The following is a 27,269-nucleotide window of genomic DNA, read 5'->3' as shown; positions in this document are numbered from 1 at the left end:
AGTTTAAGTAAATAGAAATCAATGAAATTTAAACACAATGTTTATTACCACAAAAGGAAGGTTGGTATTGATTTTGGGAGTTTAGGTCCCAACAGTTTAGGAATCAGGGGCCAAAAAGGGACCCAAAGAAGCATTTTTCTTGGTTTTCGCACCATAACGTAAGTATAAGTAAATAGAAATCTATGAAATTTAAACAAAAGGTTTATGATCATAAAAGGAAGGTTGGTTTTGATTTTGGGAGTTTTGGTCCCAACAGTTTAGGAATAAGGGGCCCAAAGGGTCCAAAATTAAACTTTGTTTTGATTTCATCAAAATTGAATAATTGGGGTTCTTTGATATGCCGAATTTAACTGTGTATGTAGATTCTTAACTTTTGGTCCCGTTTTCAAATTGGTCTACATTAAGGTCCAAAGGGTCCAAGTTTGATTTTGACAAAAAATGAATCGGTTGGGTTCTTTGATATGCTCAATCTAAAAATGTACTTAGATTCTTGATTATTGGCCCAGTTTTCAAGTTGGTCCAAATCGGGGTCCAAAATTAAACTTTGTTTGATTTCATCAAAAATTGAATATATGGGGTTCTTTGATATGCCAAATCTAACTGTGTATGTAGATTCTTCATTTTTGGTCCTGTTTTCAAATTGGTCTACATTAAAGTCCAAAGGGTCCAAATTTAAACTTAGTTTGATTTTAACAAAAATTGAAATCTTGGGGTTCTTTGATATGCCGAGTTCAAACATGTACTTAGATTTTTGATTATGGGCCCAGTTTTCAAGTTGGTCCAAATCAGGATCTAAAATTATTATATTTTAAAGTATTGTGCAATAGCAAGTCTTTTCAATTGCACAGTATTGTGAAATGGCAAGAAATATCTAATTGCACAATATTGTGAAATAGCCAATTTTTTTTTAAATTAGAGTTATCTTTCTTTGTCCAGAATAGTAAGCAAGAAATATCTAATTGCACAATATTGTGCCTTAGCAAGATTTTTTTTAATTGGAGTTATCTTTCTTTGTCCAGAATCAACTAAAATCTTTCAAATTGTTATATACAATATACAATGTATATTCACTTTTTACTACCAACTGATAAATTAAAATAATCTTTACCATTCAGTGATAACAAGCATTTTTTTTACATCTTAATATTTTATGATTTATTTAAATGAGTAGTTATTGTTGCAAACTCCATTAGAAATTTTAATTGAAATTAGTTTTGGAATGAGGGAAAGGGGGATGTGATTAAAAAAATTGGGTTCAATTTTTCCCATTTGAAATTTCATAAATAAAAAGAAAATTTCTTCAAACTTTTTTTGAGAGGATTAATATTCAACAGCATAGTGAATTGCTCTAAGAGAAAGCAAAAATTTTAAGTTCATTAGAACACATTCATTCTGTGTCAGAAACCTATGCTGTGTCAACTATTTAATCACAATCCAAATTTAGAGCTGAATCCAGCTTGAATGTTGTGTCCATACTTGACCCAACCGTTCAGGGTTCAACCTCTGCGGTCGTATAAAGCTATGCCCTGTGGAGCAACTGGTTTGTATTTGCAATTATGTTATAATGTTAACAAGTTAAATGATGAGGTTTTCGAATGCCTGTAATGTTTGTAGGTTTCAAAATGTTAACAATATAATTAAATTTATTTTTCTTTTGTAAGCTAATTCAAGTCAGCAAGTGATACGGCATAATGGTGGAATCTTTATTGAAGATTTGATATAAGTATATTTCAAAAAGCTGATTTAATACTTCATAAACTTTGAAAAAAATGATTCATTTTAAAAAGAATATGTAAAAGGGTATCTGATAAGGATTCTGTTTTCCACTTGACATTCTTTAACCTCAGACGTATATTTTTCAGATTGCCAGAGCAAATGGTCACATTCAGATATTGAGCAGTGCATTGAGAGTTTTGTTACATAGTTTTGGTCTAAATCAGAGTACTTTAGTCTTACAGAATATGTTCGCTTCACAGAGAGCCCTAGTCACAAGGGTGAGTTTTTACTAAGAGTATAAAAGAAGAATGAAAATCTTTTATTTAGAGACTTGTTATATAAAAAAAGAAGATGTGGTATGATTGCCAATGGGACAACTCTCCACAAGAGACCAAAATGACACAGACATTAACAACTATAGGTCACCATATGGCCTTCAACAATGAGCAAAGACCATGCCACACAGTCAGTTATAAAAGGCCCTGAAATGACAATGGAAAGCAATTCAAACGAGAAAACTAACACCTTATTTATGTACAAAAAATGAATGAAAAACAAATTTGTAAAACATATACAAAGGACAACCACTGAATCACAGGCTCCTGACTTGGGACAGGCACATACATACAGAATGTGGCGGGGTTTAACATGTTGGGGGGGATCCCAACCCTCCCCTAACCTGGGACAGGGATATTAAAGAACAACATAAGAACAAGCTAAAAAAATCAGTTGAAAAAGGCTTCACTCATCAGATGGACAAAATACAAGGGTTACTTGTACATCCGAAAAACAAAAAGATGCTAGATACAGATCTGAGAGTACTTGCAATTAACTGACAGGTAGTCTGTGTATAGATCAAGGCTCATTTTGCAGGCTGCATGAAACATTAGCCTTATTGGGCCATAGAGGTCCAAAAGGAGGCCAATAATGTTCAGATTTTTAGTTGTTTTTCTTCTCCATTCAATTGATCAAAGCCTTCATGGATTAACCCAAGTTCACTTATATGATTATTATACCTTGCCATAGAAGTATTACCCTTGACAGTTTTTTGGTCCACCTCTCAGTTTAATCATTGTAAGAATTAGAGATTTGACTTTAATTTATTTTATTTTTTTATATTTCCAGTACTTGGATCCATTGTTTGAGGAAGAAACAGAGCAGTGTGCTGATTTATGTCTTCGTCTGTTGAAACATTGTAGCTCCTGTATTGGTAGTATCAGATCTCAAGCTAGTGCCTCACTGTATATGTTGATGAGGCAGAACTTTGAATTAGGAAATGTAAGACTTAGTTCTTAATAGTCACATTGTGCTTATACTTCATAGGATTTATTTTAAAAAAAAAGAGTTCATGCACTATTATATTAAAAATAATATGAAAAACATGTGGATTTTACTTCTTAAATGTATGCCTCGTGCTTTATTTCTCATACTTCATCAGGTAAATGACATTGAAGATATCCATATAGAAATATAAATGTAGCTACTTCTTTCATTGAACAGAGCATTTAACTTTAAAGGGGATTTTTGTTGGCATAACTGTCAGGTATATTAACTTTTATTGTTCTTGAAATGTTGTTGTTTGGATATGTATGTATGCATGTTATTCTCTATCAAAATACTTTTTAGAGGACAGATAAATAATAAAAAGATTTAGATGTTGTAAATTTAACATAGTAATTTGTTTGTGTTCCAGAATTTTGCCCGAGTAAAGATGCAGGTGACCATGTCTCTGAGTTCATTGGTCGGACAAAACCAAAACTTTGATGAAGAATATCTACGCAAATCATTGAAAACAATTCTTACTTACGCTGAATCAGATTATGATCTACAGGATACAACCTTCCCTGAACAGGTTAGTGAATACATCAACCTTCTCTGAACAATTTATTATGAAACCCAAATTAAACAAATGGTACAATTGAAAACTACCTTCCCTGGACAAGTAAGTGACTACCACAACTTTCAATGAACAAGTTAGGTATTGACAATCTTGCCAGAATAGGTTAGTAGGATTGACACCAATTGTCAAAAACTCACTGAACAAGGTTGCATGATTGACATGATATTTAGGATAATATGAAAAGGAAAGTAATGATTTTGTTGTTATTTACAAAATGGATTATTTTTCTGATTAAACATTTAACTAAGTTAGGGATTATTAATTTCCTTAAAAAATACAGGAAATTTTATTGAAAATAGAATATCATTTATGGAAAGTCTGCTAACTTTGTTGAAGGTTAATGTCACAAATAGATTTGAACTTTCAACTTAAATAGCTATGGTGTTAGTTTTGCCTTTGATTTTGTATTGTTTACTTTTTTTGTAGGTTAAAGACTTGGTGTTTAATCTCCATATGATTTTGTGTTGTTTGTTTTTCATGTAGGTTAAAGTCTTGGTGTTTAATCTCCATTTGATTTAGTATTGTTTGTTTTTCTTTTAGGTTAAAGACTTGGTGTTTAATCTCCATTTGATTTAGTGTTGTTTGTTTTTCTTTTAGGTTAAAGACTTGTGTTTAATCTCTATTTGATTTTGTGTTGTTTGTTTTTCTTTTAGGTTAAAGACTTGTGTTTAATCTCCATTTGATTTAGTATTGTTTGTTTTTCATGTAGGTTAAAGACTTGGTGTTTAATCTCCATATGATTTTGTGTTGTTTGTTTTTCATGTAGGTTAAAGACTTGGTGTTTAATCTCTATTTGATTTTGTATTGTTTGTATTTCTTTTAGGTTAAAGACTTGTGTTTAATCTCTATTTGATTTTGTGTTGTTTGTTTTTCATGTAGGTTAAAGTCTTGGTGTTTAATCTCCATTTGATTTTGTGTTGTTTGTTTTTCATGTAGGTTAAAGTCTTGGTGTTTAATCTCCATTTGATTTTGTGTTGTTTGTTTTTCATGTAGGTTAAAGTCTTGGTGTTTAATCTCTATTTGATTTTGTATTGTTTGTATTTCTTTTAGGTTAAAGACTTGTGTTTAATCTCTATTTGATTTTGTGTTGTTTGTTTTTCATGTAGGTTAAAGACTTGGTGTTTAATCTCCATTTGATTTTGTGTTGTTTGTTTTTCATGTAGGTTAAAGTCTTGGTGTTTAATCTCCATTTGATTTTGTGTTGTTTGTTTTTCATGTAGGTTAAAGTCTTGGTGTTTAATCTCTATTTGATTTTGTATTGTTTGTATTTCTTTTAGGTTAAAGACTTGTGTTTAATCTCCATTTGATTTTGTGTTGTTTGTTTTTCTTTTAGGTTAAAGACTTGGTGTTTAATCTCTATTTGATTTTGTGTTGTTTGTTTTTCTTTTAGGTTAAAGACTTGGTGTTTAATCTCCATTTGATTTTGTGTTGTTTGTTTTTCTTTTAGGTTAAAGACTTGTGTTTAATCTCTATTTGATTTTGTGTTGTTTGTTTTTCTTTTAGGTTAAAGACTTGGTGTTTAATCTCCATTTGATTTAGTGTTGTTTGTTTTTCTTTTAGGTTAAAGACTTGTGTTTAATCTCCATTTGATTTTGTGTTGTTTGTTTTTCTTTTAGGTTAAAGACTTGGTGTTTAATCTCCATTTGATTTTGTGTTGTTTGTATTTCTTTTAGGTTAAAGACTTGGTGTTTAATCTCCATTTGATTTTGTGTTGTTTGTTTTTCTTTTAGGTTAAAGACTTGTGTTTAATCTCCATTTGATTTAGTGTTGTTTGTATTTCTTTTAGGTTAAAGACTTGGTGTTTAATCTCCATTTGATTTTGTGTTGTTTGTTTTTCTTTTAGGTTAAAGACTTGGTGTTTAATCTCCATTTGATTTTGTGTTGTTTGTTTTTCTTTTAGGTTAAAGACTTGTGTTTAATCTCTATTTGATTTTGTGTTGTTTGTTTTTCTTTTAGGTTAAAGACTTGGTGTTTAATCTCCATTTGATTTAGTGTTGTTTGTTTTTCTTTTAGGTTAAAGACTTGTGTTTAATCTCCATTTGATTTTGTGTTGTTTGTTTTTCTTTTAGGTTAAAGACTTGGTGTTTAATCTCCATTTGATTTTGTGTTGTTTGTATTTCTTTTAGGTTAAAGACTTGGTGTTTAATCTCCATTTGATTTTGTGTTGTTTGTTTTTCTTTTAGGTTAAAGACTTGTGTTTAATCTCCATTTGATTTAGTGTTGTTTGTATTTCTTTTAGGTTAAAGACTTGGTGTTTAATCTCCATTTGATTTTGTGTTGTTTGTTTTTCTTTTAGGTTAAAGACTTGGTGTTTAATCTCCATTTGATTTTGTGTTGTTTGTTTTTCTTTTAGGTTAAAGACTTGGTGTTTAATCTCCATTTGATTTTGTGTTGTTTGTTTTTCTTTTAGGTTAAAGACTTGGTGTTTAATCTCCATTTGATTTTGTGTTGTTTGTTTTCATGTAGGTTAAAGACTTGGTGTTTAATCTCCATTTGATTTTGTGTTGTTTGTTTTTCTTTTAGGTTAAAGACTTGGTGTTTAATCTCCATTTGATTTTGTGTTGTTTGTTTTTCTTTAGGTTAAAGACTTGGTGTTTAATCTCCATTTGATTTTGTGTTGTTTGTTTTTCTTTTAGGTTAAAGACTTGGTGTTTAATCTCCATTTGATTTTGTGTTGTTTGTTTTCATGTAGGTTAAAGACTTGGTGTTTAATCTCCATTTGATTTTGTGTTGTTTGTTTTTCTTTTAGGTTAAAGACTTGTGTTTAATCTCCATTTGATTTTGTGTTGTTTGTTTTTCTTTTAGGTTAAAGACTTGTGTTTAATCTCCATTTGATTTAGTATTGTTTGTTTTTCTTTTAGGTTAAAGACTTGTGTTTAATCTCCATTTGATTTAGTATTGTTTGTATTTCTTTTAGGTTAAAGACTTGGTGTTTAATCTCCATTTGATTTTGTGTTGTTTGTTTTTCTTTTAGGTTAAAGACTTGTGTTTAATCTCCATTTGATTTTGTGTTGTTTGTTTTTCTTTTAGGTTAAAGACTTGTGTTTAATCTCTATTTGATTTTGTGTTGTTTGTTTTTCTTTTGGGTTAAAGACTTGTGTTTAATCTCCATATGATTTTGTGTTGTTTGTTTTTCATGTAGGTTAAAGACTTGGTGTTTAATCTCCATTTGATTTTGTGTTGTTTGTTTTTCTTTTAGGTTAAAGACTTGTGTTTAATCTCCATTTGATTTTGTGTTGTTTGTTTTTCTTTTAGGTTAAAGACTTGTGTTTAATCTCCATTTGATTTAGTATTGTTTGTTTTTCTTTTAGGTTAAAGACTTGTGTTTAATCTCCATTTGATTTAGTATTGTTTGTATTTCTTTTAGGTTAAAGACTTGGTGTTTAATCTCCATTTGATTTTGTGTTGTTTGTTTTTCTTTTAGGTTAAAGACTTGTGTTTAATCTCCATTTGATTTTGTGTTGTTTGTTTTTCTTTTAGGTTAAAGACTTGTGTTTAATCTCCATTTGATTTTGTGTTGTTTGTTTTTCATGTAGGTTAAAGACTTGTGTTTAATCTCCATTTGATTTTGTGTTGTTTGTTTTTCTTTTAGGTTAAAGACTTGTGTTTAATCTCCATTTGATTTAGTATTGTTTGTATTTCTTTTAGGTTAAAGACTTGGTGTTTAATCTCCATTTGATTTTGTGTTGTTTGTTTTTCTTTTAGGTTAAAGACTTGTGTTTAATCTCCATTTGATTTTGTGTTGTTTGTTTTTCATGTAGGTTAAAGACTTGTGTTTAATCTCCATTTGATTTAGTATTGTTTGTATTTCTTTTAGGTTAAAGACTTGGTGTTTAATCTCCATTTGATTTTGTGTTGTTTGTTTTTCTTTTAGGTTAAAGACTTGTGTTTAATCTCCATTTGATTTTGTGTTGTTTGTTTTTCTTTTAGGTTAAAGACTTGTGTTTAATCTCCATTTGATTTAGTATTGTTTGTATTTCTTTTAGGTTAAAGACTTGGTGTTTAATCTCCATTTGATTTTGTGTTGTTTGTTTTTCTTTTAGGTTAAAGACTTGTGTTTAATCTCCATTTGATTTTGTGTTGTTTGTTTTTCTTTTAGGTTAAAGACTTGGTGTTTAATCTCCATTTGATTTTGTATTGTTTGTTTTTCTTTTAGGTTAAAGACTTGGTGTTTAATCTCCATTTGATTTTGTGTTGTTTGTTTTTCTTTTAGGTTAAAGACTTGTGTTTAATCTCCATTTGATTTTGTATTGTTTGTTTTTCTTTTAGGTTAAAGACTTGTGTTTAATCTCCATTTGATTTTGTGTTGTTTGTTTTTCTTTTAGGTTAAAGACTTGTGTTTAATCTCCATTTGATTTTGTGTTGTTTGTTTTTCTTTTAGGTTAAAGGCTTGTGTTTAATCTCCATTTGATTTTGTGTTGTTTGTTTTTCTTTTAGGTTAAAGACTTGGTGTTTAATCTCCATTTGATTTTGTGTTGTTTGTTTTTCTTTTAGGTTAAAGACTTGGTGTTTAATTTCCATTTGATTTTGTGTTGTTTGTTTTTCTTTTAGGTTAAAGACTTGGTGTTTAATTTCCATTTGATTTTGTGTTGTTTGTTTTTCTTTTAGGTTAAAGACTTGGTGTTTAATTTCCATTTGATTTTGTGTTGTTTGTTTTTCATGTAGGTTAAAGACTTGTGTTTAATCTCCATTTGATTTTGTATTGTTTGTATTTCTTTTAGGTTAAAGACTTGTGTTTAATCTCTATTTGATTTTGTGTTGTTTGTTTTTCTTTTAGGTTAAAGACTTGGTGTTTAATCTCCATTTGATTTTGTTTTGTTTGTATTTCTTTTAGGTTAAAGACTTGTGTTTAATCTCTATTTGATTTTGTGTTGTTTGTTTTTCTTTTAGGTTAAAGACTTGGTGTTTAATCTCCATTTGATTTTGTTTTGTTTGTATTTCTTTTAGGTTAAAGACTTGTGTTTAATCTCTATTTGATTTTGTGTTGTTTGTATTTCTTTTAGGTTAAAGACTTGTGTTTAATCTCCATTTGATTTTGTATTGTTTGTATTTCTTTTAGGTTAAAGACTTGTGTTTAATCTCTATTTGATTTTGTGTTGTTTGTTTTTCTTTTAGATTAAAGACTTGTGTTTAATCTCTATTTGATTTTGTGTTGTTTGTATTTCTTTTAGGTTAAAGACTTGTGTTTAATCTCCATTTGATTTTGTATTGTTTGTATTTCTTTTAGGTTAAAGACTTGTGTTTAATCTCTATTTGATTTTGTGTTGTTTGTTTTTCTTTTAGGTTAAAGACTTGTGTTTAATCTCTATTTGATTTTGTGTTGTTTGTATTTCTTTTAGGTTAAAGACTTGTGTTTAATCTCTATTTGATTTTGTGTTGTTTGTTTTTCTTTTAGGTTAAAGACTTGTGTTTAATCTCCATTTGATTTTGTGTTGTTTGTATTTCTTTTAGGTTAAAGACTTGGTGTTTAATCTCCATTTGATTTAGTATTGTTTGTTTTTCTTTTAGGTTAAAGACTTGTGTTTAATCTCTATTTGATTTTGTGTTGTTTGTTTTTCATGTAGGTTAAAGACTTGGTGTTTAATCTCCATTTGATTTTGTGTTGTTTGTTTTTCTTTTAGGTTAAAGACTTGTGTTTAATCTCCATTTGATTTTGTGTTGTTTGTTTTTCTTTTAGGTTAAAGACTTGTGTTTAATCTCCATTTGATTTTGTGTTGTTTGTTTTTCTTTTAGGTTAAAGACTTGTGTTTAATCTCCATTTGATTTTGTTTTGTTTGTTTTTCTTTTAGGTTAAAGACTTGTGTTTAATCTCTATTTGATTTTGTGTTGTTTGTTTTTCATGTAGGTTAAAGTCTTGGTGTTTAATCTCCATTTGATTTTGTGTTGTTTGTATTTCTTTTAGGTTAAAGTCTTGGTGTTTAATCTCCATTTGATTTTGTGTTGTTTGTATTTCTTTTAGGTTAAAGACTTGGTGTTTAATCTCCATTTGATTTTGTGTTGTTTGTTTTTCTTTTAGGTTAAAGACTTGTGTTTAATCTCCATTTGATTTTGTGTTGTTTGTTTTTCTTTTAGGTTAAAGACTTGTGTTTAATCTCCATTTGATTTTGTGTTGTTTGTTTTTCTTTTAGGTTAAAGACTTGGTGTTTAATCTCCATTTGATTTTGTGTTGTTTGTATTTCTTTTAGGTTAAAGACTTGTGTTTAATCTCCATTTGATTTTGTGTTGTTTGTTTTCATGTAGGTTAAAGACTTGGTGTTTAATCTCCATTTGATTTTGTGTTGTTTGTTTTTCTTTTAGGTTAAAGACTTGTGTTTAATCTCCATTTGATTTTGTGTTGTTTGTATTTCTTTTAGGTTAAAGACTTGTGTTTAATCTCCATTTGATTTTGTGTTGTTTGTATTTCTTTTAGGTTAAAGACTTGGTGTTTAATCTCCATTTGATTTTGTGTTGTTTGTATTTCTTTTAGGTTAAAGACTTGGTGTTTAATCTCCATTTGATTTTGTGTTGTTTGTTTTTCTTTTAGGTTAAAGACTTGTGTTTAATCTCCATTTGATTTTGTGTTGTTTGTTTTTCTTTTAGGTTAAAGACTTGTGTTTAATCTCCATTTGATTTTGTGTTGTTTGTTTTTCTTTTAGGTTAAAGACTTGTGTTTAATCTCCATTTGATTTTGTGTTGTTTGTTTTTCATGTAGGTTAAAGACTTGGTGTTTAATCTCCATTTGATTTTGTGTTGTTTGTTTTTCTTTTAGGTTAAAGACTTGTGTTTAATCTCCATTTGATTTTGTGTTGTTTGTTTTTCTTTTAGGTTAAAGACTTGTGTTTAATCTCCATTTGATTTTGTGTTGTTTGTTTTTCTTTTAGGTTAAAGACTTGTGTTTAATCTCCATTTGATTTTGTGTTGTTTGTTTTTCATGTAGGTTAAAGACTTGTGTTTAATCTCTATTTGATTTTGTGTTGTTTGTTTTTCTTTTAGGTTAAAGACTTGGTGTTTAATCTCCATTTGATTTTGTTTTGTTTGTATTTCTTTTAGGTTAAAGACTTGTGTTTAATCTCTATTTGATTTTGTGTTGTTTGTTTTTCTTTTAGGTTAAAGACTTGGTGTTTAATCTCCATTTGATTTTGTGTTGTTTGTTTTCATGTAGGTTAAAGGCTTGGTGTTTAATCTCCATATGATTTTGTGTTGTTTGTTTTTCTTTTAGGTTAAAGACTTGGTGTTTAATCTCCATATGATTTTGTGTTGTTTGTTTTCATGTAGGTTAAAGGCTTGGTGTTTAATCTCCATATGATTTTGTGTTGTTTGTTTTTCTTTTATGTTAAAGGCTTGGTGTTTAATCTCTATTTGATTTTGTGTTGTTTGTTTTTCTTTTAGGTTAAAGGCTTGGTGTTTAATCTCCATATGATTTTGTGTTGTTTGTTTTTCATGTAGGTTAAAGACTTGGTGTTTAATCTCCATATGATTTTGTGTTGTTTGTTTTTCATGTAGGTTAAAGACTTGTGTTTAATTAGGTCTTTCCACCTTTCCTGGTGGAAAGACCTATTGAATTTGTTCTGATTATTTTTTTTTTTTTTTTTTTCTTCCGCCTAATTTTTTTCTTGCGGTGTAAAAATGTTTCAAAAGATGTCGCTTAGTTTTTTTGTATATGATATCATACAGTCTATACGCATTTGAAACTCACCCTGTTTAACTGAACACTTTTCTTTGTAAGAGTTATCTCCCCAAACACTGTTTTTCTTGTTATCATATCTCCTCCGCAACCGTAAAAGAAAGCGACAAATTTATTTTTCCAAATTGCTCGTTATATCCTCAGGATGTTACCTTTTATTTTGACCGAAGCTTTACAAAAACCCCATATGAGAGTAATTTCCCCTTTTGTATTGAAATAAGTGAAATAAATTTGTAACTGGAAAACCATAAGTGATAGAGGCCTAGGGTCTTTTGATTTGAGGCCCTTGGTCAAAAAGTATGAAAATGAGGTCAAGGTCAAAGGTCAAGGTCATGTTTAAATTTTTGATTTTGGCTTGTTATCGCTTCTTTTCAGAAATCATATAAGATATCGACAAAATACTTTCACACAATTGTTAGTCGCGACATGTAGTTACACATAAATTTGAGTCGAAAGGGTACGTAAACATTTGATGCGAGTTTTCCCCCCTTTTATATCTAATATCAGTCGTATGGTAAAAAAACTCATTAACAATATAAAGGAAACACCTAAAGTCTTTTGATTTAAGGTCCTTGGTTTATGACCTTGAAATTGAGCTCAAGGTCATATGTTAATTTAACGTTCTAGATTTTGACCTTTGCTTTTACCTCATATGTATTCATGTTAAAGCTATTACACTTTTTGCATTAGGTTGCAAGCACTATGACGTTGAAAAAGGTAACCGGAAGTGACATTTTGTAAACCAGAAGTAGCTAATTTTTGTAATAAATTATTGTCAAAGTATGTAAAACCATATATTTTTGGAATCAGCGTCAAGTAAACTATAAGACAGTATCGGAAGTAACATATTTTGAACCGGAAGTAGACAATTATCTCCTTTATTTATATCTTTTTGTATAGAAACCTTATATTTTTGGAATCAGCGTACAATAAGTTGTCATTTGACGCTGAAATTGACATTTAAAACCAAATTTTAATATTTTCATATAAAAAAAATCATTACTGGTGGAAAGACCATCAATGGTTCTCTGAACAATTGGTTTTTAATATTGTTCTTACATCTCTTCTGAAAAAAAAAATCCACCACCTTGTTATCACTTAAACTCTGAAACTACAAGTCCAATCGATCCCAAAATTTACAGTCAGCAGGGCATACATGTACTAAAGGTTCATAAAACAACGTGGTGCCGATATCTCTCAAGACTTTTCCTAGAGAAAAAGAATGGCAATGCCGTAAAAATCGCTTGCTAGGTCCATAATTCTCAATGAAATCCTACAATAAAAATGTCCGCTCCTGGATTGAAAAACTTATCTGTTACAAACTGGTGCTGAAAAATATACATTTTAAGAAAATAATCCTTAAACGTGTTTTAAAGTTACACCGGATCAATTAAATCCAAATCATGCACTGCTGGTGAACTGTGATCAAAATGTCAATTTCCTATAATGACCAAAGAAATTACATTGTGTACATTCCATCTCTATAGATGTTGTCTGTCCAACGTCCCGACCTAAAGAGAAATAAAAAGACTAAGTTTTTCTTAATATAAACACGCGTCACGTGGTGTCTCCTCAATCTGGCGCGCGCTGGACCTAAAATAAAATAAAAACTTTCCAAACTAAACATGAAACTTCTCCGGTAACACAATACTAGACCCCTTACAGAAACAAACAAACAAACAAACAAAACAAACCCCCCCCCCCCCCCCCCCCCCAATCAATCTATGTTTCAAAGGGGGAAAGACCGTTTACAATTGCTTTTTGAAAGCAATTGATTTATATTCTCTATTTGATTTTGTGTTGTTTGTTTTTCTTTTAGGTTAAAGACTTGGTGTTTAATTTCCATTTGATTTTGTATTGTTTACTTTTTTTGTAGGTTAAAGACTTGGTTTTTAATCTCCATATGATATTATCTGACACAGTAAAGATGAAGGAATTCCAGGAAGATCCAGAAATGTTACTGGATCTAATGTATCGTATTGCTAAAGGATACCAGAACTCTCCTGATCTCAGACTCACATGGCTCCAGAATATGGCAAGCAAACATAGTGAGGTATGCATTAAAGACAAATTTGATTGATATATGCAGGTCAATTTCCAAAATTTTATGCCCATGATACATTGTACAAGCATTTCATGTGACATCTTATTGGCCAATCAAAAGAAGGATGCAAAACATTTGTTTGTGCTACCAAATATAAGTTGCATAAAATGAATAGGGAATAGAATGATGTTACATTTAAATCTACATGAAAATAGATACTTTTAATTTCTTGAAAGTAACTTGCTACCCCAAGTTTAGGTTGTCAGTTTCCATTTTTCTATAAGGACCATGATCTGATGTCCCATGATCACAGACAGTCCAAAGAAACGCTTGACATCTCAGCAATCTTTGACATCTGTTAATTTAACACATTAAAACAATTTCTTTTCTCTTTATTTCAGAGAAGTAATCATGCTGAAGCAGCTCATTGTTGTTGTCACGCTGCGGCTTTAATAGCAGAATATCTGAATATGATAGAGGATAAACCTTACTTACCTGTAGGCTGTGTGGATTATCAGGTAAGGGGGAGATAATCATCAAAACTATTACAGAAATTTCAAGGAAATGATACATCAAATGTGTGGTTGTTTTATTGGGAAAAGATTGTATTACAGTTGTATATGACTAATACAACCCGTTCAAAACTAAACAATGAATAATCTTTCATAATCTTTGATCAGGAGTTTTCATTGCACAAATAAACAGAGGCGGATTTAGAGGGGGCTAGGGGGCCTGCCCCCCCCCCCCCCCCTTTTCTGGAAAATTTGGTTGATTATATAGGGAATCTCTGAAGCATGACCGTAGCGGGCCCACTTGGGCAGTCAGTGGGCCCCCATTTATGAATATTTTGGATCCACCACTGAAGGTATTCAGATTTCTAATAAGGGAAAAGGATGAATATTTCAAGATTGTCAATGATTTAGAATTTCCCCCATACTCCAAGGTAACATCATGTTCTACTTTTTTCTGGAGGAAAATTAATACAGTAATGTAAATTTAATTCAAGGTCTCTTTTTCCTTATGTTGTTTGACAAAATTGATCAAAAGAACTCGGATAACACAGAAACCTTGCAATATATACCCATAATCAGAAAAGTTTTATTTATGTAATGGTACATGTTATGTTTCAGAAAATAACATTAAATGTATTGGAGGAAAGCGCTGTGTCTGATGATGTTGTCTCCCCTGATGAGGAAGGGATCTGTACTGGCAAGTACTTCACAGAGAGTGGACTTGTTGGTCTTATGGAACAGGCTGCTAGTTCATTTACAATGGTAAAGTCTATCCCACTCAGTTGACAGGATTTAGTAAATTCCATTACTATGTAGAAATTTTGTGCACAATTTAAAAATGAAACATGAAATAACAATTACTTTTTTTCAGGGCAAATGTATGTAGAATAAAAGAAAAACAGATCAGAAATAATTGCTGAAATTCAATAACCATGAAAATAAAATAAAACAAGGATACATATATTTGTAATTGTATATTCTTGAGATGTAAAAATATGTCATTGATTTGTGAGCAAGGATGTCAAATAATTTGTAGATATGTGAAAAGAAATCATAAGTTGTAGACATTTGAAAAAATAAGTAATATTCTGATTTGTAGGCTGGTATGTATGAAGCAGTTAACTTGGTATATAAAATACTGATTCCTATTTCTGATTTGTAGGCTGGTATGTATGAAGCAGTTAACTTGGTATATAAAATACTGATTCCTATTCATGAAGCTCATAATGAATGTAAGAAGCTGGCACAGATCCATCAAAAATTACATGATGCTTTCCAGAATGTTACTCTACAGGTAAAACTACACACAATAGAAATACTAATTGTTTATTTATGTCTCACCATTAATATTATAAAACATAACATGATATACAAATACATAAGACAATATCAAATACCAATGCCATGCTGAAAAAAATAAAAAGAGACCAGATTAAAAAAGTAATGAATAAAAAATTAATGATAATAAAAATCAATTTACAGCGAAATTTGAAATTATGAAATAAGAGAATTACATGGTTCATCATTGAATAAAAAATTAAAAAATATGAAATAGCCTTAATTTTTAAAATTTGATATTTAATCTGTTTTCAGGAAGGGAAGAGAATATTTGGTACCTACTTTAGAGTTGGATTTTATGGTCACAAGTTTGGAGATCTTGATGGTGAAGAATTCATTTACAAAGAACCAGCTATAACCAAATTACCAGAGATATCACATAGACTTGAGGTATGGTGTTTAAATGTTTAGAAGTAGTATAAGAAACTAGTAAGGTTCACTTTATTTGTGACTCCGAAAACTTCTATTGTTAAATTTGTATATGTTTGAAATTGGTTTTACATCAATTATTTCAAAAAAATAGATTTATGTTAACAAAAAGTACAGAATTACTTTTTACATATTGAACACAAATATCTCACTTCACATGTTTTGCCACTCCTAATTTCAGAATGTTCATACTCAGTTTTTACATTGTTGAAGATTAAACCATACTTTTCTGATGTGAAGCTAAATATAATATTATCATTTATTTTCTAGAGTTTCTATGGTGACAGATTTGGGGAGGAGTTTATACACATAGTAAAAGACTCCAACACAGTAGAGAGAGATAAATTAGATCAAAACAAGGTACTGTTCATTCAGAGGTGGGAATAGAATTCCCAAAATAATCTTTTGAAAAAAAACATTGATCTAGAACTAAAATCTATGTAACAAATACATCATGCCTTAATTTACCCTTGTATAATCTGGATCATAACTATAGTGTTTGAGTGTATTTATGATACACACGAATCACTCCTTAATTGATTATTATTCAATAGTAATTATTAAAAAGAAGATGTGGTATGATTGCCAATGTAACAACATTTCACAAGAGACCAAATGACACAGAAATTACCAACTTTAGGTCATTGTTCAGCCTTCAAGAATGAGCAAAGACTACCGCATAGTCAGCTATATTGTTGATTTTACAAAAACATACTGGTTTACATTTTCACTAATATGTAGTAGGTTATCAGTTACATGTAAAATTACACATCTTTTTATCATTTTCCCCTCATGTTTCTCACCATCCACATGTTTCAATTATACTTACATGCACAAATATTTTTAATTTTATCGTCCTGTATTATTTGAGTTATAGTTCAATAAATTTTGTTTTTGCGTTCAGGCTTACATTCAGATAACCTATGTGGAACCATACTTTGACTTGTATGAGAAGAGAAATAAAACAACATACTTTGAACAGAACTACAACATCAGTAAGTTTGTAGAATTTATTGTTGATTAAGAAATGTTTATAATGATAAAATATATGTCACTAAAAATACTATTTTTGGTGTCAATACATATTATGCAATATTATAGTACTGTGTTTTCTACAACAAACTACTTTGTACACAATAGAAAAAGGTCCATCTCACATTATGGAAAAAAATATGAATTCCATTTAATGTTCTTTTTATTTTTCTCTTATATCCAAGAAAATTGATACAGATGAATAAAAGTGATTCACAGTACTCTTGATTATTATTGTTGAGAAGACAATTGGACAGACAACGTCTCAAAGTTACCTTTGAATCCGTCCAATCAGCGATATCACCTACGCTTGTGGTATAGTAACAAGCAAAAATCAAGTTGTATAGCTGTTGTTTGTTATTTGAGTCAGATAATAAGAAATCATCCTATTATTTAGGATCCTGGTCATGGCACCATTAATGTTAAGACAATTTCTTATTATCTGACTCTTAATAACAAACAACAGCTATTCAGTTTGACATTTACTTGTTAATATAACTAATGCTAAGGTGGCATCACCAGTGTGATGTGGTAATTTAGTATGATGACAGTCCAGCGGTTTTGTCAACAATTATAATAACCTTCAAAGTATACCATGGTAAAAAAATAACCATTTTGTTTTTTAAGATAAATTTGTGGATTTTAAACCTGCTATTTTGTGTAATATATTCTCAAGTTACATTATTTTGTTTCAGAGAGATTTATGTATGCCACACCTTTTACCCTGGATGGTAGAGCTCATGGAGAACTGGTAGAACAGTACAAGAGGAAAACCATACTGACAACACTTCAGACCTTCCCATACATTAAAACAAGATTAACTGTTATCAGCAGGGAACAGGTATATTATTTAAAATGTCTGTAGTAAAAGTAAAATGTCTGTAGTAAAGTAAAATGTCTGTAATAAAAGTAAACTGTAGCATATTTTATAAGCATATGAATAGCTGAATGCAAACTGAAAGATTGTTTAAATAAAAAATGGTTTCATTACATAAAGTCCACAATTATGTCCTCTGATGCCAATTACTTGAAAAAATATTGAGGCCAACTTCCAAGTGCACGATTTCCTGGCTGCTCTTAAGACACATTGGTGGCATTGGCTTGGTCAGGTTGTTGTCTCTTACATATTCCCTATTGCCATTCTCAATTGTATCATCATTGTTATTACAGGTTATATTATTACCAATTGAAGCTGCTATTGAAGACATACAGAAAAAGACCAAAGAATTGGATGTCGCTACAAAGGGACATGACACAAAAATACTTCAAATGGTGTTACAAGGCTGTATTGGTACCACTGTTAATCAGGTAGAATATTTATCCTTAGAACAAGAAATTATGTTCAGGTAGAAAAGATTGCATGTCTATCTTCAGGACTTCTGTGAACTTACTGGACATGAATAAAAAAACACCCTTGTAGATTTTGAGAAAGAGCAGTCTAACGCTGCTACAAGGCAGCACTCGCACCTGCAAAGTGGAAAGGGGTAAATATAAGTTGCAAAACTTGTTTCCCAATTCACTTTAAAGAAATATGTTTCAACTAAAACTAAAAAACGAAACTTAACTTTATACTTGATAAGCTTAAAATTGATTAAAAAAGTCTAATTGAACTCCAATACCTTAGAACTTCTCGGATTGATTGAAATATCTGTTCAATTATCACTAATTTTATATTCTCTTGTCATTCTCTTTAGTTTTTTGTTTTATTCAAGTTAAATATATTTACCTTCCATTTTATCAGCTAACATATACAAACCTGTGAAACAAAAAGGATATTTAAAAACCTTGGTATTGTAGAAATATTTATGTGTTGAAAACTTTGGAATACCACTTTTTGGTCTCTTCCTTTGCATAAAATAGAAAAGGTTAAACATGATGAAAAATAGATGCTGAGTGTATGCGATTCATCTATAATACTAAAATTACGAGGTCCAATTTGTCAGCCGTCATCACGTGAAAACGACGAATCAAAGAATTCAACTGTATATACAACTTATATACTACAAAGGTGTAGATTAAAAATTACACCACTCAAGGCCCTTTTGTTTCCCCCGTAATTAATATTGCCAATAATTAAGAAGCTCCGGGTCGAGTCCGATACCGATACCAATAGTATAATCACCTGTTACTTATTACCTTATCTGTACGTTCCGCATCTGACAGGGGCACCACCAAACAGTGTATGCAGGATTTATATGCTATATACACGGGTCATAATCACAGGGTTGGCACTACTAAATTGTCAAATTGTTACCTATTGTAGTATTTTAATTAGTAAGACTTTCTAAGATAACAATACGAATACTAAAAATCTGGACTAAAAATAAGGCGTATAGGTACAGTTTTCAATTTGTTAGCGGGCATGAGTGACGTAAAACAGCAAATCAAAGAATTCAACTTGATTTATAACTAATATAGGACAAAAAAGTCAATGCTGTTGATTTAATAAAAAATACTCCATTCCTGGATCTTTTGTTTTCCAAATAATTAGTATTTATCATGACCAATAATTGATAAGTTCCAGTTCGACGGGTTCAAATAGAAAGATTTGAAAGCAGAGAAAACTGTGTATCTTATAATCGGCATGATTTTATCAGATGATAATACTAATACTAAAGTAAGGCTTGCGCATAGTTATATACTTTATTTCAGTCACGGACCCGCGATGTCATGGGTGTGTGCTAGTATAGTTTAATAAAATGAATGCATTCATAGTTTAGAATTTTGAAAAAAATAGACCATATGTAATTAAATGTTAAATGTTAAAAATTTCAATCTTTTGTCTTTACAGGGACCAGTAGAAGTTGCTATTGTTTTCCTGAAAGAAGTGATCCAGAAACCTGACCAAATCACTAAACACCATAATAAACTCAGACTTTGTTTCAAAGATTTTCTTAAAAAGTAAGAATATTATTTAAATGTTTGTACATTAGTGATGTTCACTTTTGATTCTCCGAAAAAATTATATTCTTATACTACATTTAAAACAGTGTCTTACTATTATTTGAAAGGAAATTGATTGAGAGAATAGAATATAAAAATGAAAACAAAATAAAGTGTAGAAGGGGTAATCAAATTGCCAAAAAAATAAATCATACAATGAAAATTGATAAGTATATTGATGCAGTTCAAGAATATTAGTAATTAGTTTAAAACTTAATAACTACAATAATTGAATGAACTCTGATGATTGTTAAAATCCAAATCTTTTCTTTGACTGCATTTATAGAAAATATTTTTTAGTGGGATAACAGTGTCTGAAGATTATTATATCAGAAATTTATTCATACAATGAAAATTAATGTAAAAAAATAGCAGGTCAGACAAATGATAAATAATGAAACATTTACTGACTTGTAAAATGTGTATTTCTTCACAGAGGGTATGATGCTCTTCATAAGAATAAAAACTTGATCAAACATGATCAGAAAGAATATCAGAGAGAACTAGAGAGGAATTATCATGAAATCAAAGAAAAACTCAATCCACTAATATCATCTAAGGCTACTACAATGAAAAGATCTAAGCATCATAGAAGGTAGCTATTATTGTATTTTTATATCGACTGAGAGTTTAAACAATTTTTATCATTAACTTAGTGTTTGTTTTTTAACTTCCATTGGTTGATATGACACACGTCTTGTTGATAAAATTCATTCTATACTGTTGTCAGATAGTTCATTTTGATATAAGGTTGAAATGTAGCTTTGACTGTTATGAATATTTATATAGTAACAAAATGTCCCATAAATGAAAGTTATGAATAAATTGAACAGCCATTGTAAAAGATCTGCAAATTCTCCAAATTACACAAAAGTATTAGAGAAAAAGATTACCAATGAATTGCCTTGATCTCCGGCACTAGGAACATTTTACAGGGTTAAACTTGTATTTTAGGACCTCAGCCTTCCTCCTTTTAATCTTTATCAGTAGAGAAAATAAAAGAACATATAAAATATTCAGGACAGGAAAAGCACTAAAATAACAATATAAAAAATAAACAAGTATTAAAAAAATACCATGTCATAAAATGCTCAAAGTATTATAGCTGACTATGTTGTATGGGCTTTGCTCATTGTTGAAGGCCATATCATATGGTGACTATAGATGTTAATTTCTGTGTCATTAGTTGTTTGGTCTCTTGTGAGGAGTTTTCTGATGGCAATCATACTACATCTTCTTGTTTTTTTAAATGCAAAAAATCAGCACTTACATAAAAAATGCACAAGTACAAAAAAAAACTTTCAAAGCCTGAACATGATAGTTTTACTTCTTGGTTTGTAAAAGTTGTGAAGATTTGTAAATCACAATATGTGTTTCTTTTCCAGAACAAACAGAGAATCTCCAACAAAACAGAAGTCAATAGTATAACAGTATTAATAAGATTGAGGATGGGCCAGTGCAAACACATAGGGACTTTTATTGACTAGTCAGAACAGTCCTAGTTAGTTAGTCATTTATATAGTAAATTGATCTGAGTTATCCATTTGAAAAGTAAATCCATCTTTAAAGTATCAGATCTGACACATTTTATATAATTTATGTAATACATGTATTACATTATTGAAATGACACAAGTTATTAGCATATTGAAATATATCTTGAATTGTTGTATAGAGCATTTGTTAAAGCATTTATCCTGCTGGTTAATCTGTCAACTGTCTCTCAAAAATATGCTTTTCTTAATTTTCATGTTCAAATAATTATTGAAACATTTCATTTTATATCATTGTATACACATTTTCTCTGTCATAACAATTCCATTGACTGTTATAGAGATTTGATAATTAGTATTGAAAATTACATTTATTCATTATAAAGCATTTTACTCTGGAAAACAAGTGTCATTTTGTATTCATATAAAGCATGCTTCCCCATTTCCATTCTCAATTTTATTCCATAATTGTTGAAAAAATCATTTTTTTTTAACACATTTTTGTATTTTAAAAAAAATAATTATCATACAAGAACAAACTCTGGTAATGATTTTATTCAGAATTATTGTCAAATTGTTAGTTTAATCTAACTTTTTACTAATAAACACTTGAGGCTTGAAATCCTTTTGATAAACAATTTCCCATAATGATTGTCATCAAGGTTTTTATATTGAATCTTTATTACTTGGGTTAATACTGTCAGATCTAAAAACTGTGTTTTTCTTCTTTTGCCCAATATTTGTTTTATAGTTCTATGTCATATGTTAGTGACCTTTGATAGTTATATATGTACACACAAAATCATGGTGCAAATTTGATATAACTATCAGTATCAGGTATTGTTATTTACAATGGACAGGAAAATAGAACTTCAATTTAAAAAAAATATAAAAAACACAAGGTTGAAACTTTTTACACTGGTAGCTACAAAAATAAAAACAAAATTACTTATGAAGTTAGCTCTACAAATTCAGCTTTATAACTCTGCTTATAAACCTGATTAGGAGGACGTGTATGGTTGATGCATAGTAACTTTTTAATAAGTCCCACTCCTTACCTTGCCTTGTTGATGACCCTTTTTATTTAAATCCTGGATCTACATCTTAGAACTATAATATTTATCATTATATTTTCATATCTAAAGCTTGCTCTTCATCCCTCTATAGTACAAGATATTTCTAACTTCATCAGCCATAAACATTTATTATGAAGAATTTACATGTCAGTCATGTTATGCTGTCATGATGTATTATTTTAGCTAGTGATCAAAATTAATTATTTGTTATATTTGTTGATATTTTGTTATTTACTGTGATTTTAGAAAAGTGCAATAAACTTTGTAGATAGATCTGTTTTATACTGCTTGTAGAATGAACTTGCCATGCTTCAATAAAAATTATTAAAAAATCTTGTATGTTTTAATCAGAAATACCTGAAATATCTTTTTATCTTCTTTCCAAGAAAGAATTGGTTCAAAGCTCTAACAACCAGAACAACACTAGATATAATATTCAAATCATTTATCAAAATGACATGTGACAGTCAATATCTGGAGCAATAAGAGTAAATCTTGAAAAGTTTGTCTCATTGAAATCATACCACATCTCCTTATCTTTAAATAGGAACCATTTCTTGGTAGGTCTTTCATAAAACAATTTGGAACTTCTTAATCATTGTGGAAATCATAAAATAGTAAACAAATCAAACAAAGTTCTTAAAACTCTTTCTAATTTCCTAACAATTATTCTCAAATAATTGACAACTGCAAAATGCTGTAATTAATCATGTAAATGCCCATATCAAAATCTACAAGCCATGCATAGTCCGTCAAGTCACAACATATACATTACAATGTGGCCTTAAATAGTCAAGTCACAACAATTCCATTACAATGTGGCATTGAAAAGTTAGTCTAGTCACAACATATCCATTACAATGTGGTATTGAAAAGTTGGTCAAGTCACAACATATACATTACAATGTGGCATTGAAAAGTTAGTGAAGTCACAACATATACATTACAATGTGGCATTGAAAAGTTAGTGAAGTCACAACATATACATTACAATGTGCCCTTAAATAGTCAAGTCACAACATATACATTACAATGTGGCATTGAAAAATCAGTCAATTCACATCATATCCATTACAATGTGGCATAAACTAGTTGTCAAGTCACAACATCCATTATATTGTGGCATAATATACTCAAGTCACGACATATCCATTACAATATTGCATAAAATAGTCAAGTCATAACACATCCATTACAATGTGGCATAAAATAGTCAAGTCACAACACATCCATTACAATGTGGCATAAAATAGTTAGTCAAATCACATCACATCCATTACAATGTGGCATAAAATAGTCAGTCAAGTCACAATATGGAATGAAATATTCAGTCAAATCACAACATATCCATTACAATATGGCATAAAATAGTCGGTCAAGTCACAACATATCCATTACAATGTGGCATAAAATAATCAAATCACAACACATCCATTACAATGTGGCATAAAATAGTAAGTCATGACACAACACATCCATTACAATGTGGCATAAAAGTGTCAAGTCATAACACATCCATTACAATATTGCATAAAATAGTCCATCCAGTACACATCCATTAAAATGTGGCATAAAATAGCTAGTAAAGTCACAACACATCCATTACAATATGGCATAAAATAATCATATCACAACACATCCATTAAAATGTGGCATAAAATAGTAAGTCATGGCACAAGACATCCATTACAATGTGGTATAAAAGTGTCAAGTCGCAACACATCCATTACAATATGGCATAAAATAATCATATCACAACACATCCATTAAAATGTGGCATAAAATAGTAAGTCATGGCACAAGACATCCATTACAATGTGGTATAAAATAGACAGTCAAGTCACAACATCCATTACAATGTGACATAAATATAATCAAGTCACAACACATCCATTACAATGTGGCATAAAATAGTAAGTCATGTCACAATATATTGGTTACAATGTGGCATAAATTAGTCAGTCAAGTCACAACACATCCATTACAATGTGGCATAAAATAGTCAGTCAAGTTACAACATCCATTACAATGTGACATAAATATAATCAAGTTACAACACATCCATTACAATGTTGCATATAAAAGTCAGTCCAGTCACAATACATCCATTACAATGTGGCATAAAATAGACAGTCAAGTCACAATATTTCGGTTACAATGTTGAATACGATAGTCAGTCAAGTCTTACATGTCCTTTACAATATGGCATAAAATAGCCAGTCAAGTCACAACATATCAGTTACAATGTTGAATACGATGGTCAGTCAAGTCTAACATGTCCTTTACAATATGGCATAAAATAGCCAGTCAAGTCACAACATATCAGTTACAATGTTGAATACGATAGTCAGTCAAGTCTTACATGTCCTTTACAATATGGCATAAAATAGCCAGTCAAGTCACAACATATCAGTTACAATGTTGCATACGATAGTCAGTCAAGTCTTACATGTCCTTTACAATATGGCACAAAATAGCCAGTCAAGTCACAACATATCAGTTACAATGTTGAATACGATAGTCAGTCAAGTCTTACATGTCCTTTACAATATGGCATAAAATAGCCAGTCAAGTCACAACATATCAGTTACAATGTTGAATACGATAGTCAGTCAAGTCTTACATGTCCTTTACAATATGGCATAAAATAGTCAAGTCAGAACATATCCATAATTTTGCTTTAAATAGTCAATCAAGTCACAATGCAACCATTACAATGTTGCATATATAAAAGTCAGTCCAGTCACAATGCATCCATTACAATGTGGCATAAAACAGACAATCCAATAACAACACATCCATTACAATATGGCAATTCCAAAGTCAATCAAGTCACAACAGATTCATTACAAAATTATGACATAGAAAGAGTCATGTCACAACACAACCATTAAAATGTTAAAATGGAGCATAAACATAGTCAATCAAGTCACAACATTTAAATTACAATTTGGCATAAAAAAAAAGTCAGTCCAACTACAACACATCCATTACAATGTGGCATAAAAAAAGTCAGCTAACTACATCACATCCATTACAATGTGGAATAAAATAGTAAGTCATGGCACAACACATCCATTACAATCAGGCATAACATAATCCGTTAAGTCACAACACAACCATTACAATATTGCATAAAAACTGTCAATCACGTCACAACATTTAATTACAATATGATATAAAATAGTCAGTCAAGTAACAACATTCATTACAATGTGGCATTTATTAGTCTGACAAGTCACAACAAATTCATTGCATTATGGCATAAAATATATATGATAGAGAATAAATAAAACAAAAAAGTAGTTAGTCAAAGTGACATTCTTGTTGCAACAGGTGTGACTCAACTCAAACTAATCAACACCATTGTCAGGGACAACTCGACCAAAGTGCAGAAAACAGTAGCGCATCTGGAGTACTAAATTATAATCCTGATACCTTTGATAACTATTCACTAATAGGGGGAAATCCTGAAACCAGAGAGGGCTTTAGTTCTTCTCTTCTTCCTTTGTTACAGAAAACGGCCATCAACGTACTGATGTTTACTTTCAGGCGCATGCCTGGTAAATGTTTCAAAATACATTTATGTGGATATTTTTTTTGTCAAAACATAGATTAACAAAATATTTCTTGTTCAAAGTTGGTTTTGGTGATATATTTTCGTATTTTCAATTTTTACAATTTTTGTTTGTTTTTAATTCATACAATTTTTTTTGTTGTTTTAAATATTACATTTTATTTTTGGGTATAAGATATAAACTAGAGTATCTGTTTATTTCAGATGAGGGTAAGTATCAAGGAACACATCGTGCGTGAGTGCACCCTTGAAGTTTTCTGTAAAAAGATAAATCCATTTTTTCCGTATTTCAATTTTAAATGGACTTTTTTCTGCGGGGAAACATTACATTCACTCTGGTTAAAGTTTTTAAAATTTTAATAACTTTCTTAAACTATCCTGGGTTTGAACCAAACTTGGACAGAAGCTTGTTTATGATCATAAGATAGTATCCAGAAGTAAATTTTGTAAAAGATGACTCAATTTTTTCTGTATTTTACTTTTGAATGGACTTAGATTTTCTTCCAGTTAACATTACATACAGTCTGCAGTTAAGGTTTTCAAAACATTTATTAGATTCATCAACTATCCTAGATTTTTACCAAACTTGGACAGAAGCTTCTTACAATCATAAGATAGTATCAAGAGGAATATTTTTATTGATTTTTTTCCTCATTTTTGTTGAGCCTGCGATTTACTGCAAAAGTAGGCAAGACACTGGATTCCGTGGAACCCTTACACATTTTTAGTAATATCAGAGGATAGTTTGTTCCTGTCTTTGATGGTTTGACAGAAAAAAGCTGTCTTTATTGCACTGAATTTGTCTGTATGATTCTTTATTGGGGGATCTCGTAGTAGACTGACTCTGTTGTAATACATTATGCGATGGAATGGCTATATAATTATTTTCATTTACAATTTTGTGGAACATGATAAGCCTTGTTCGTAGTCGGCGTTCTTGTAAGGTTTGCCATTTTGTCTATTGCACACGTACCTTGCCGCTCGTCTCTGTACTTTTTCTAGTAATTTTATATTTTCGTTTGTAAATGGATCCCATATGTAGTACAACAGTATTCTATTTTAACTTTGGTCTTTATATAAGTGTTTGGTACGCTCTTTCTTTAAATGTTTGTGATTGGGCTTTAAGGTTTCTTCTGATGAAACCTAAGGATGTATTTGCTTTTGCTTTTGCTAGTTGTCTCCTAAACAAACATGTGTTCTTGTTCAGTTAAAATGGACATCAAACTTGATTTCAAAACATATATCATATATAAAATGAATTAAATTGAAAAATAACAACATACAAGACTAAATAAATGTCAGTCTCTTCTGGCCTCGGACAGTCACAAAAATGTGACGGGTTGAACACACAGTTTTTTAATATAATAATTTTTCTCATTGGTCTCATTGAAGTCTTTAGTCTTTAGTAAGTGTCCCAAATGACACTGTAAACACTTGTGTACGTTTCCTCTTTTGTAGTTTCTTCACATATATGTAATGTTCACTCATGTAATTAATTGAAATGGTGGCTGCTGCTTAAAAAAATTTGACTTAATTTTGATTTAGAA

The 27,269-nt window shown here is 30.1% G+C and overlaps 1 protein-coding gene across 3 annotated transcripts in view; it reads left to right on the top strand.

The window, feature by feature from the left end:
* Positions 1–22,475, top strand: part of LOC134696927 (dedicator of cytokinesis protein 7-like) — a 59,143-nt gene extending 36,668 nt beyond the window's left edge. The window contains exons 34-48 of one of the 3 annotated variants that reach the window (XM_063558897.1): positions 1,863–1,994; positions 2,842–2,994; positions 3,410–3,568; positions 13,156–13,332; positions 13,725–13,841; positions 14,454–14,597; positions 14,998–15,129; positions 15,429–15,563; positions 15,873–15,962; positions 16,507–16,597; positions 17,330–17,475; positions 17,805–17,942; positions 19,426–19,535; positions 20,014–20,172; positions 20,963–22,475. In XM_063558897.1, coding sequence (XP_063414967.1) covers positions 1,863–1,994; positions 2,842–2,994; positions 3,410–3,568; positions 13,156–13,332; positions 13,725–13,841; positions 14,454–14,597; positions 14,998–15,129; positions 15,429–15,563; positions 15,873–15,962; positions 16,507–16,597; positions 17,330–17,475; positions 17,805–17,942; positions 19,426–19,535; positions 20,014–20,172; positions 20,963–21,005 — 1,926 coding nt within the window. In that variant the 3' untranslated portion in view covers positions 21,006–22,475. Of the gene's footprint in view, positions 1–1,862; positions 1,995–2,841; positions 2,995–3,409; positions 3,569–13,155; positions 13,333–13,724; positions 13,842–14,453; positions 14,598–14,934; positions 15,130–15,428; positions 15,564–15,872; positions 15,963–16,506; positions 16,598–17,329; positions 17,476–17,804; positions 17,943–19,425; positions 19,536–20,013; positions 20,173–20,962 lie in introns of those variants that run through there. The other 2 variants (XM_063558903.1, XM_063558911.1) reach the window with 2 other exon arrangements.
* The last annotated feature ends 4,794 nt before the right edge of the window (positions 22,476–27,269 follow it).

Source organism: Mytilus trossulus, chromosome 1 (assembly GCF_036588685.1).
Source record: "Mytilus trossulus isolate FHL-02 chromosome 1, PNRI_Mtr1.1.1.hap1, whole genome shotgun sequence".
NCBI classification, from domain to species: Eukaryota; Metazoa; Mollusca; class Bivalvia; order Mytilida; family Mytilidae; genus Mytilus; species Mytilus trossulus.
Note: the sequence above shows the minus strand (reverse complement) of the source record. Positions and strands in the feature narration are given on the sequence as shown.